We start from the raw sequence: 12,414 nt of genomic DNA on the forward strand, positions 1-12,414 counted from the left end.
TGTATAAAATAATGCATCTTCCCATGATTGTAGGGACAGAAAGAGGAACAGGATGTGCTCATTGGCCTGAACACAATGGAGTGATACCGTACTATATAAAGCTTCACAAACAACAGAGACTCTGGAAAGTATTTGGCCAAAAAATATGCAGCCTATGACGCATAGCTATACAGAGAATGGTTATACTCACCGATTTTCGGATAGCACTGTTGGAGTGTGTGGCTGCCATTGCGATGGTCTCCAGAGACTCTGAAGGAGAGACACAGATGCCCTGTGACTTACAACCTCAGTCAAATTCAAGAACAGAAGACTGAAACTTACAAATACAGTAAATCTCTGAAACAGGCAGCTAAAACACCAAAATGTTTCTGTTCATCAAAGTTTTGATTGTTCTTGTTAGAAATTGAGAGGAGCTACAGAGACAGTGGCAAATCAAGTTTATCAGGACACCATGGTGTGTAGATATATTGATATTAATGGCACATGGATTTGCTGGTGTAGTTTACATAATTAAGGCCCAATTTCTACTACATAGCTATCTGGGATGGCAAACTGAATTACAATCGGTTATCTTAGAGATGTCCCTGTAGGCAATCCAAGTTCTGCACATGTTTGTCAATCAGAAGAGACACTTAACTAATTATACAATTACAGACTAATTATGAATCTAATTATGAAGTTCATCAGTGCGAAACAATAAAATGACGGTTGGAACAAAATTGCGGATGAAATTAAACACAATGTTAAGACTGATGACAGAGCAAAACAATACTCTTCTGCTTCTGTATCCTGATGGATCTAATTCATTTTGCACATTGTGCAACTTAATGTTAGACCATAAGACAAAGATTACCATAGACTGGCACTTAAAGACAGACACAGGGGAGTCTGAGAAAGACACAGGGGAAGGTAAAACGGCTGTGAAATATTCTCATAGCTTGTACAGGCCATCTCTCCTTCACTCACTTTCTGCATCACGGCGATCCACGTCGTCCTGTGGTAGTTTTTTCAGGTAGTCCTTGAGCAACATTTCGTAGCGAGGCACTCTCTGTACTGGCTCCAACATGTGGTGCTGTAATGTCAGGTTCCCACAGGCCTCCTGGCTCTGTATAGCACGGCATATTGTTACACACACAAACCGAGCCTTTACACACCAGCACGCAAGCTCCAAAATTGTAACTGTATGATTACACCTGACTCTGTATGCGTAAAGTGCAAATCCACATATGATATCCAGCATTCAACTGTGCATTAATCTCAACCTGACACACCACAACAAACCTTTGAACTTGCGAACGGTTCTATCAACAGTTCGATTCATTCCAACACGGTCATGACTTCCAGACACTCTTTGTTTAAGCCATCGCTTGAGCCATCTCAGCTGAGGCACTCAATCCCTGCTACTGCCCTAACACATCTCATGAGCCTGTCAGTTGCTGCTACTACCCTGAAGACCATCTCAGTTGAGTCCCATAGTCTCTGCTACTACCATGAAGACCATTTCAGTTGAGTCCCATAGTCTCTGCTACTACCCTGAAGACCATCTCAGTTGAGTCCCATAGTCTCTGCTACTACCCTGAAGACCATTTCATTTGAGTCCCATAGTCTCTGCTACTACCCTGAAGACCATCTCAGTTGAGTCCCATAGTCTCTGCTACTACCCTGAAGACCATCTCAGTTGAGTCCCATAGTCTCTGCTACTACCCTGAAGACCATCTCAGTTGAGTCCCATAGTCTCTGCTACTACCCTGAAGACCATCTCAGTTGAGTCCCATAGTCTCTGCTACTCCTGTCTAGAAGTTGCTGGCTCAAGAGTTGCCTGTTTCTAAAATACAAGACCAGTGCATTTTTGTGGATTAGCTGCAGTGGTAACTGATAATGTTTCACAAGAAGTGGTGTAAATGAAACCACAATGCCATTTCCTGCTCTGTAAAACCATGTTACCAAATGTTAAACTGCAACTGGTCGTAACGCCCAAAATCAGACTTCAAGGGCAAGGGCACACTCATAACGATACAGCTTTGCATCATCATGTATTTTACCATCCAATAATCCAGTAACTGGACCATCTTAGATGCAAATATGAAGGGTTTCTTTTCACATTTGGACTTTTCCTGTTTTTACAGCTCATCACCCTGTACAATTTCTAACTGAGATGGCTTCCTGTTTCAAGGCCGTTACATGAACACTGAGATCATCAGGCCCTTCGAGATTACATGATACAGATTACTTACGACAGAGCACTGCACATACCTGAATTTCCAAAATGATAGCTTTGAACTGAGGTGAGCGCTCAGTCCACTGCTTCAGCAGCTCCATGGCCTTGTCGAAGTTCCTCACGTACTCTGCGTACATTTTGAGGAAAGGAGTGAGCTTCTGCAAGATGTCCCCAATACGAGGCATTGAGGCCCTGTGAAGACAGAGAGGAAGAGTAAGTGTGTGTGCGTGTACGAGAGTATGTGTGTGTGTGTGATATTTAATTTACATAGGCTATTGCATTGTAAAGAGACAAATATTTAAACCTAGCCTACTTCTATTCATCCTTTGACCAAGTTAACTTCAAGTACAATTCATAAATTCAAAATGGTGAAAACGTTCGACACTGGACATCCATTTGCAGATTATTGAACCAACCTGAACCAATCAGTGGCTCAATGGCTCCTTTTTAGTCATTATTATTTAAGCACCATTTGTGCACCACATTAACATGAATCCCTTTTTAAATGGCAGACTTGTTTCCAATTAATGTTTTCGAAACAGCGCCTGATCAATGTCAAAAACCAGTGTGAATGAAACCGGCATTTTACAGTGTTGTTCATTTAGAAGTAACTTGGCACCGGCATCAACTGTAAACTAATGGAACGGAGAAGATTAATTGCAGTCTTGTACTTTTGCATCATCAATACCTGGGCATTAATATTTAAGTGGATATTGTTTGCAGTTCTTATGCATTAAGCAGTACAAACTGCTCATTATTTCTTCTTAGTCCATCCACCCATTGGTGTCACAAAAAATGTTCAGGAACCCAGTGTTTAAAAAGAGCCTATACTACAGCCATTACTAAACACACAGAAATGTGTTAATGACATGTAAAGGAGATATAAAACACTGAGGGTGTTTTGAATGACCAGCACTGTGAGAAGACTGTGCTCTCCCTGAGGGTGTGAGAGAAATAGGGATACTTGCTCACCACTGGCCCATGCGCCTCTCCAGGTCTGGAAGCAGGAACTGGCTGTGGAAGGTGTGGATGGAGGTGATGTTGGAGAAGATGTTCTTCACAACCTCCCCTGGGAACGTTCCTTTTGACGCCTCATCCATCAATTTAGTACAGAAGCCCTGCATCGTAGGAACACATCCACACACACGCACACACACACACACACACACACACACACACACACACACATACACACACACATACATGCACACACAAGCACACAAGACTCACTGTCAATACAATGCAACATGAGAACATCAGGAGTATAAGCCATGGTACATTACAATACATTTTTCAGTTGGAGACATGATTTCAGACATTCTCACAACATTATAACTGCCAGGGAATTCACAGCATCCAGGCAACACCTCCAGGCACCAAGAACCCCCTGAACCCCTGCGGTACACTGACCTCGTCCAGCAGTTTGAGTCGATTGACGTAGGCCTTCTCCGTCTGCAGGAGCTCGCTGGCAATCTTATATAGCTTCTGTTCATTGCTCTCCTTTGGAAGACAAAAGAAGCTGATGAGTTTGTCCATAGGTTTTGATATATCATCAAACAAGTGCTAGAACCTGACAAACCTGGTGGCATGGTTTGGAGGAGCAGTGGGTTCAAGGGGGTGAGATTGTTGAATTACAGGAAGTCTATTCGTGGGCAATAATAAATATAGAGCAGTCAGTGATACCAGAAGCACTAAACAGGTACATGAGTCTGGGGGACTGAGTTACAAACTGAAGATAGATAGCTCCACTTTCGAGTGGTAAGAAACAAGACCTTCAGAGCTGATCTGAAGATGTTGAAAAAATACTGTAGTGAAGATTAAACTCTCATTACTGAACACACTCCCACGCGCCACAAACATGACACACACACACACACACACACACACGCACACATATTCTTGTCTCAGAAATCTTTTATGTACAGTATGCATGAATGATGCTCGCACACACGCACACAAACACTCAAAGCAAGAACTCACTATTGTGATAGCACTGACCAACTGTGGGGTTTCCTGCATTAGATGAACAATGCACATTATTTTGCTGCTCTGCAAAATCTGCCTCCGACACCACAGCCCTCATCCATTTCCCATTTCCCATTACTAACAACAGCAAGATTTAACCGACAAAACCCTATTCTTTTCCAAAAGTGGAAGCGAGATCACGGTTCTCATTCTGTCCCTAAAACACCCTTGCATAGTTTGCACTAAGTAGAATTATTGTCGGCATGAATAATATGAAAAATAAAGAAAAGAAAAAAAAATCTAAGAAAATGTAGACAAAATATACGCTCAGTCAGCACTTTATTAGGTAGGCCTGCACACCAGCTTGTTAGTGCAAATATTTCATCAGCCAAACATGTGGCAGCAACTAAATGCATGAAAGCATTCAGACATGGTCAAGAGGTTCAGCAGTTTTTCAGACCAAATGTCAGAATGAGCAAGAAGTGTGATCTAAGTGACTTTGGAATGATTGTTGCAGCCAGCTGCTCTCAGATCTCCTGCGAATTTCACGCACAGAGGATCATTGTTAATGAGAGCGGTCAGAGGAGAAGGGCCAGACTGGTCGAAGCTGACAGGAAGGTGACAGTAACGCAAATAACCACACATTACAACAGTAGTAAGAGTATCTCAGAACATACAACATGTCAAACCTCAAAGTGGATAGGCTACAGTAGCAGAAGATGTCTAAAAATGTCTAATAAATACCTAATAAAGTGCTCACTGAGTGTAGATTATATATAATCAGGTCATGTGACAAAAGCAATTGTATACGGAGGAATGGTGGGACAGACAAAGCTAAAAGGTTGGGTTAAAGCTTCTTAATACCGTCTGAAAAAAAATCACCCCGTTATGTTTTAATGGCTTTTCCCACAATGCTTTCTTCTCATAAATCCAAATCGGACTAAGACTTATTTTTTGGCAGCCGATAAACATCTAACAAGTGTAATGGAAAAGAACTTGGTATTCTGTGCACTTGAGATATCAAAGCTAATCTTTTGAGTAGCTTTAAAGTGGTACAAAATGTTGCAGCATATGCAAATATAAATAGCAAAGAGCAGTTAGTATAAACAACCAGAACCAATAACACATGTCAGAAGAAAACAGAACAAGAAATAAAAACTAATTTCCTCATTGGTTGAAGTCTGAGAAATACTCTTTGAAGTGGTGTAGGGCTCCGTAATCATACAGGCCACTTAAGATGAAAGGAGGAACAGCATGACTACCCTACCCTCAAACTTTGCAAGCTCTGATCCATGTCCATCTGATCCTGTCTAGCAAAGATACTTTGTAATCTACAGCGCCAAACTGTCCACATTAGATTGACTGCAAACTGTTTGAGTGATAGCAGGCCACTGAAACACGACTATAAATAAACAGCATCAGAGCCTTGGTATTAATAACAAATTCAGAGCTGCAGACGACACATGTTTTTTTCTGTGGTTTGATGTTCAACAGCGTACGACACAATGTATGATCTCTATTTTCAGTCCACACTGAAACCTACACAAGTTTAGATGCTCACATTAGCTTAGCGGGGATGCTAAATGAACAGCAGGGGAATGTGAGAGAAACAAAGAGGGCTCAGTAGACGCAAACCCCTGGCTCACCCCCCACAGTGCTGGGGATGACTTGCATTTTTCTGTGCCATTTATAACGGCCCCGATTCTGTTGTTCAGCAGATGTAGCAGCGTGCAGATAGCTCATCCAAGCCCTTGCTGTCTGGCTGGAATGCACTTGGAGTGACAGAGCACTGGATACCCAAAAAAACACAAAGGCTGGCAATAGATTGCAGGTACTTCTGGGTTTCCCCGCTCCCTCTCTCCTTTTCCCCCTTGCTCTGTCTCTCCTTCTCTTGTTCTCTCTCCATCTCTCTCTCTTTTTCCAGTCTGCAGTCAGTCCCCCCCCGCCACCGTCCCCCTCTCCTCCTCCCCCTCCCCGCTTACCTTTTGCTCCATATCGCCTTCCTCCTTCCTCTGTTCATTCTGAGAGTCTTCCTGTGTATCGCTCTCCTCTTCCTCCCCTCCAGACGCCCCCGCGCTGGTCCCGTCCGCTTGGGGCTGGGCATCGTCTGCATCCAGCTGTGCGTTAGCGTCCGTTTCCTCCCCGTTGACCAGGGCTGCGTCAGTCCTGAGGCCCGAGGGCTCTGTCCCCCTGACTGAGGGCTCTCTCCCGCCCCTGTCCATCTGGGCTAGCACCCCGTTGGGGGCGTGTTTTTGGGCATTCTGAGGGGTGCCCGGGAGGGGCCCCGCGTTGGGCTGCTCCTGATTCAGCTCCTGTGCTCTGTGGAGTACTCGCTGGGCCGCGCTGTGGTTGGGCGACCTGGCCGGCGGCCTCGGCTGGGGGCCGTCCGTCTTCCCCTCAGTGTGGCTGTGGATGAAGAGAGAGGGACAGAGAGTCAGAGGAGGGGGGGGTACAGCCTGCAGCGGTAAGCAATCCTGCGCTGCTAGAGAGAGAGCGGGGAGGAGAGAGAAAGAGAGTGAGAGAGAAAGGGAGGGATGCACAGTGCAGTCCAGCGCTATAGTCTTATGTGCGGCGGCTGAATGAAGCCTTAGTGACAACTTCCTCCTCTCTTGTGAGGGCATGCGCATCTGTGGGGGAAATGCAAGTGTGTGGGAGGAGGAAAGGGGAAGAGGGGGAGGAGGAAGAAGGGAGGAGCTGAGAAAAGGCCAGAATAGACGGGTAGAGCAACACTGCAGTGGGTCCCTGGAGATCCCCTACTGCCCTAGTTATGCACACGCACACACACACACACACACACACACATACACGCTAGCGCACACACACACACACACACACATACACGCTAGCGCACACACACACACACATACACATGGTAGCACACACACATATGCACACACACATGCTAGCGCAGACACACACACACACGCTAGCGCACACACACACATATGCTAGCACACACACACATGCACACACACATGCTAGCACACACACACACACATGCTAGTGCACACGCACACACACACACATGCTTGTACACACATACATGCATACACACATGCTAGTGCACACACACACACACACACACAAACACACACACACACACACTACTAGACACACACACACACACACACACACACAGAGTAGTGCTCCAGCTGTTTCCCCTCTTCCGCCCACACCCCCCCCCCTCCCTGCCACCACAGATCCAGTCCCACATCACCTGCTTCCACCTGAAATTCCTTTCTGTACGGCAGCTACAGGAAGAGGCCATGTGATGTGCTGCAGGAACTGGGCTCATAACAAGACTAGACTGCACATTCAATAAATTACCTTCCACAAACTGTTACAGTGAATTTTTGTCCACATAAGTGGATAAATGGTAAAGCTATTAGGTTTGAGTCTGAGGGGGTTAAGGAAACCTGCAGGCCCATAAGTGCAGGAACATAGGAGCTGTTTGGCCGGTAAAAACAGTCTCAGTCTGCACAAACAGGAAGAGGCTATTTAAAGATGAAGGGGGTGTTGGATCAACTCTACGTCTGACTAATGTTTACAGGCATTAAACACAGGATGCTTGCGTCCTGGGTAACTTACCATACACATGTAGGACATCCACCAGATGTGGACCTGACAATCTAAAATCACTGGGGTGATTCAGGTTTAGAGCAGTGCGCTCAGAAAAAACCACAACCAAAAAACAGCACTCTGTGTTCCACCACAGCACCTGCGCATCCAGGACACAAGCCCAGTTTCCTGAAGGCCAAAAGCACACACTTACAGAACGGTAATCTGTCTCCTGACTCACTGAAACCCCTGCCTCAGCACAAATACCAGTCATCTGTGACCCTCTGGAACATGGAATCCCACAGTGCCCCACTGTTGGCATTACGAGTGGTCTCTCTTACTCTCTCTCTGCCCCGCCCCCCGTCCACACACACACACACACACATATACACATAAACGCACACAAGACACACACATCCTCTGCACAATAAATCATGGAGCCAATAAAGCTACTCTTCCCTGGATCCTGTCACCATTCAAACACACTGCTTCATTATCACCCTCAAGATACTATAATCATAGTACTGACATAAATAAAACGAAGGAGAACAGTGTGAAGTGAAACCATGGTTGTCTCAAATGGTGTGTGGCAGACATCCAGGTAATTAACAGCTCAGCTCTTCTGTAAAAGCGATGTGTTAATAATGATGTATGAACATTCTCCATTGTGAAAATACACTCAATTTGACAATTTCACACTTGTACTCGCTCCTGGATGACAGCACGTTAAATGAGGCTCTGAATGCTAACGTCCCACTCCGGGACTGTGTACTGAGGTAACGCTTTGCAGAGCAGCAAGCTGGTCCAGAGAGGGTCAGGGGGTACCACTGGGGTTCCACTGTTTTTGTTTTTCTCAGATATAAGAAAACTGCAGACAAACGCGATAGGCTCACTGGATACTGACCATAGTTCAGTCCATGGAAACATATTTTCATTTAGATGATTGAAATCCAAAATAAACAGCATTTCTGTTGTTGAGTCACCCCATTTTGTGAGGAATGACCTGAAATGGAGCCAGAGACTGGCCCTGAATGGGTGCAGTTTGTGTTTTTACAACTGATGAATGACCAACTGCTCAGTGAGTTGTTAGAACATTCCGGCTACCCCACGAGGGCAGTTCACTGCTTTAATGAGCTCACATTGATCAGGGCCCTAATATCAAGTCAGCGACTAGAAACACAAAATAGCAGACATACTGACAGAATAACATCCATTAAATGATTAAAATAAATAAAAGCTCCTACTCCGTCTTGTGTCACTGCCATGGACACATTTCCTGCTTCACTCTTCCTTCCTCTCACAGATGCTGCTTGGGAAAGCTTGCTAGAGAAGCCATCATGTAGTGGCAGATCAGAAAGGCACTCAATGCCACACATTGCAAAATGTCTGCTTTCCGCTTGCCGTGTTTTACAGCAGCAGTGTTACAAATCGCCCGTAAGCCTGCAGAATACAACCATTAACAACACCAGCCATTCGCTGCTGATTAGCAAAGTCTTGCACAGGATATTCACACTTCTACAGTGAGGAGTCAGAGGAGGCTGAAGGAGCCTCAAGGCAGCTCTTGGGACTGTTGTCTAGTTTTTATGCACCACTTTAAGCAGCCACAGCAGCTGCTCCTTGACTTATGGGACCAGGCATGTGTTGTTTAGCTTTATTTCAACTTCATTTTTTATCTCATATCATACTGCTCTTCTGGAAGACGCTTCCATTGAGTTATGTCCAGCTCTATCGATGCCTGCGTGCTAGGCCCATATCGATCATCTCGAAGCCAATTACATCATCTGAGCTGGGTTTCGTTTATATAGACCTGGATGCATTCTGCTAAAACCAAGACTGAAAATATACAATGAAAATGATTCGAACATGAATAAATGACTGCAGGATGCGACATGGCTCAGGCAGTAAGAGCAGTCGTTTGGCAGTCGGAGGGTTGCCGGTTCGATCCCCCGCCCGGGCTGTGTTGAAGTGTCCCTGAGCAAGACACCTAACCCCCAAATGCTCCTGACGAGCTGGTCGGCGCCTTGCATGGCAGCCAATCGCCGTCGGTGTGTGTGTGTATGAATGGGTGAATGAGAAGCATCAATTGTACAGCGCTTTGGATAAAGGCGTTATATAAATGCCAACCATTTACCATTACTACACAGAAGAACATTTGTGCACTTTTTAAATAACAGATGGATGGGGATGTGTTCTTCTAGTGCCGTGCAAAAAATGCATTTAACTGACTAGCTAGTTGCAAGCCATTGGATAATTGATGTTTAAATTTCAATTTGATTTGTTACCCAAATGTAATAAAATGAAGCATTTATATGTCTCTGAGTAAATATATGGGGTTGAAATTGTACTTCCCTCTAGGGTCTTTCAGCGAACTTATCCCTGGTTATGGGTATGCACTTTGTTGTATGTCGCTCTGGATAAGAGCGTCTGCCAAATGCCAATAATGTAATGTAATGTATATGGTTGTTTCTCTACATGCCACAAGGAAGACTTAGCAGCTACCTGTTCTCGAAACGGCTGATGAGGTCAGAAACTTTGACGGGCGCCTGGTGTCTGGAGCCTGCTCCTCTCCTGTCTGCCATCCTGGCTTCGAGGGGTCCTTGCTGGACTGGGGACGGGGTCCCGGGCTCAATCACAGATGTCTGTAGGTGTGGTGGTTTCGGAGGCACTGTGGTTAAGGGGGAGAGAGAGAGAGAGACAGTGTGAGACAACATCATCCTGCAATATAAATGTTGCAACAGACAAACTGAGTAAAGAAGTTCCACCTTTAGATAGGACAGCCTGGTGTTCTTTAACAAGACACAAGGAGGCAGCAGAGGCATTAACAGCAGCAAGCCAATGGGAAGCATGAGTGTGATATCACTGGTAAGTTTGCCTTTGGCCCACTGCTCTGAAGCACTAATGAGTGTTAAATGGTCTAACACGGTTGTTGAATCCACTCCCTGTTTGTAGTGGTCTCACCTTGTGAAACCTGAAACAGCCGCTCTCCACAGGTATGTATGCGGTCGGACAAAATGAGTCACGCGGCTTAAAATCCTGAAACTCTCCCAATCCTCTTTCCATGCGCTCCAGCCCATGTTAATTCTCATTGTCATGTTAAGGCAGACACCACACCGGCTGACTCATAACTCAGTCAGGGCGAGATTCCCAACCAGTCAGATCGAACATGGACTACCACATAGTTCTGTGTGGGGTGTGCACTAGTATTATGCATGTTCATGAGTCACTGGTGAATCCAGGAACTGCTGGTGATGCACATGCTGCAAAGCAGGCCAGCTTGTTATGAGTTAGTAATGAGCAACTGGAGTCTCTCCCTCTCTCTCTCTCAACATGCGGACAGCCACGATGAGTCATAATCCAGAATCATCCAGGGATTAGACAGGCAACTCCTTCATTGCCTCATTGTTGGCACATTACAAGATCCAGTTCACTGAACCATCAAGAATAAATTGTGTCCACTGTCTAAATCTTACAGCATCAGCAGTTAAATGTTCTTTACAGAGGTGAATACCACAGCTTCATAAAGTCATTTTCCAAGGGAAAGTCACCAGCTGGACAATTCCTGCCTGTTCATTCCACCATTTTACAGAATATGTATGCACGTAAAAAATATAAGCGATGTTTGTGATTCTGTGTGGAATCCAATCTAAAGGTCTGGAGATGTGTTGGTTCTACAGCATGCAGGTGAACAGTTCCTCTTTACCTGGTGGTTTGGGTTGCAGTAAGGGCCTACTGGCCCCGTCTCTTCCATTTACACCCCCCCAACTGCTCTCACTGGGGGTGCCACGGCCACAAGGTTCACTGGCACTGCGGCAGAGGTCTGGAGCAGAGAGAGAAAGCACAAGCACAGTAAGATTTTAAGACTAAAATGCAGCAGAAGTAGGAGAGGAAGATTATCTCATTGTGTCATATTTCACATTGGTAAACCAGCTTCGACAGCATTGCAAAGTCATGGGTGAACCCACTAAACTAGCATATAGATCAGCTTTTGGGTTGCTGTTAATGTTGTTAACTTATTTGGTCACATACATTAATTCAGCATATCCTGAATTTGAAAGACACACTTCCTCATCACAAGACTATTTTGAGAAGAAACTTTATCCTCTGCCCATCCTGTATTAATCTCTAAACCTGCAATGCACTTGATTTATAGCCTTGGAACAGGTGGGCTATCGCCAGAATGTTTAGTGTTGAGATAGACAGAGTTTAAGAGTGTTTATTGGAAACCTAAATATTTGAAGTAAAAGCACTTCAGTGTCTTAAAGGCTAAAGAAACAACCCTCTGAAAATGTCAAATACATTCTAACAGGTGGTTTATTTTCACTGCTCAAAGGCCTCCACATTTCAAAGCACTTTGTAAAATGTCCCTACATACTCATATGATCCCTGCAGGGTTCCTCCAATAAAACCAGAGTCTCGTGGATCTGCTGCATGTTTTATGAAGCACGGTTGTGTTAACATTTCACCCCTCTATGCAGTGGTAGTGCAAAGAAGCAAATGTTCTGCAATAGTCCACAAGCCGACTCAAATCTGGCCTCTCTGACGGGGTAAAAAAGTAGTAGTACTAAATAATGTATGGATATACCCAATATACTGGAGTGCACAAACAAAACCAAACATACTTCCCATGATGCAGGCAAATGGACATGCACATACAGTACACAAACACTGAGTGC

The 12,414-nt window shown here is 44.9% G+C and overlaps 1 protein-coding gene across 3 annotated transcripts in view; it reads right to left on the minus strand.

Moving 5' to 3' along the window:
* fgd4a (FYVE, RhoGEF and PH domain containing 4a) overlaps positions 1-12,414 on the minus strand; it is a 52,320-nt gene that overhangs the window by 5,232 nt on the left and 34,674 nt on the right. For all 3 annotated transcript variants that reach the window (XM_061250824.1, XM_061250826.1, XM_061250825.1), the window contains exons 3-10: positions 11,442-11,558; positions 10,241-10,406; positions 6,166-6,589; positions 3,629-3,718; positions 3,191-3,336; positions 2,254-2,410; positions 967-1,105; positions 191-249 (exon numbers count right to left, since the gene is read on the minus strand). In XM_061250824.1, the coding sequence (XP_061106808.1) occupies positions 191-249; positions 967-1,105; positions 2,254-2,410; positions 3,191-3,336; positions 3,629-3,718; positions 6,166-6,589; positions 10,241-10,406; positions 11,442-11,558 (1,298 nt within the window). The remainder of the gene's footprint in view (positions 1-190; positions 250-966; positions 1,106-2,253; positions 2,411-3,190; positions 3,337-3,628; positions 3,719-6,165; positions 6,590-10,240; positions 10,407-11,441; positions 11,559-12,414) is intronic.

This window comes from Conger conger, chromosome 8 (genome assembly GCF_963514075.1).
Source record: "Conger conger chromosome 8, fConCon1.1, whole genome shotgun sequence".
Taxonomy (NCBI): domain Eukaryota; kingdom Metazoa; phylum Chordata; class Actinopteri; order Anguilliformes; family Congridae; genus Conger; species Conger conger.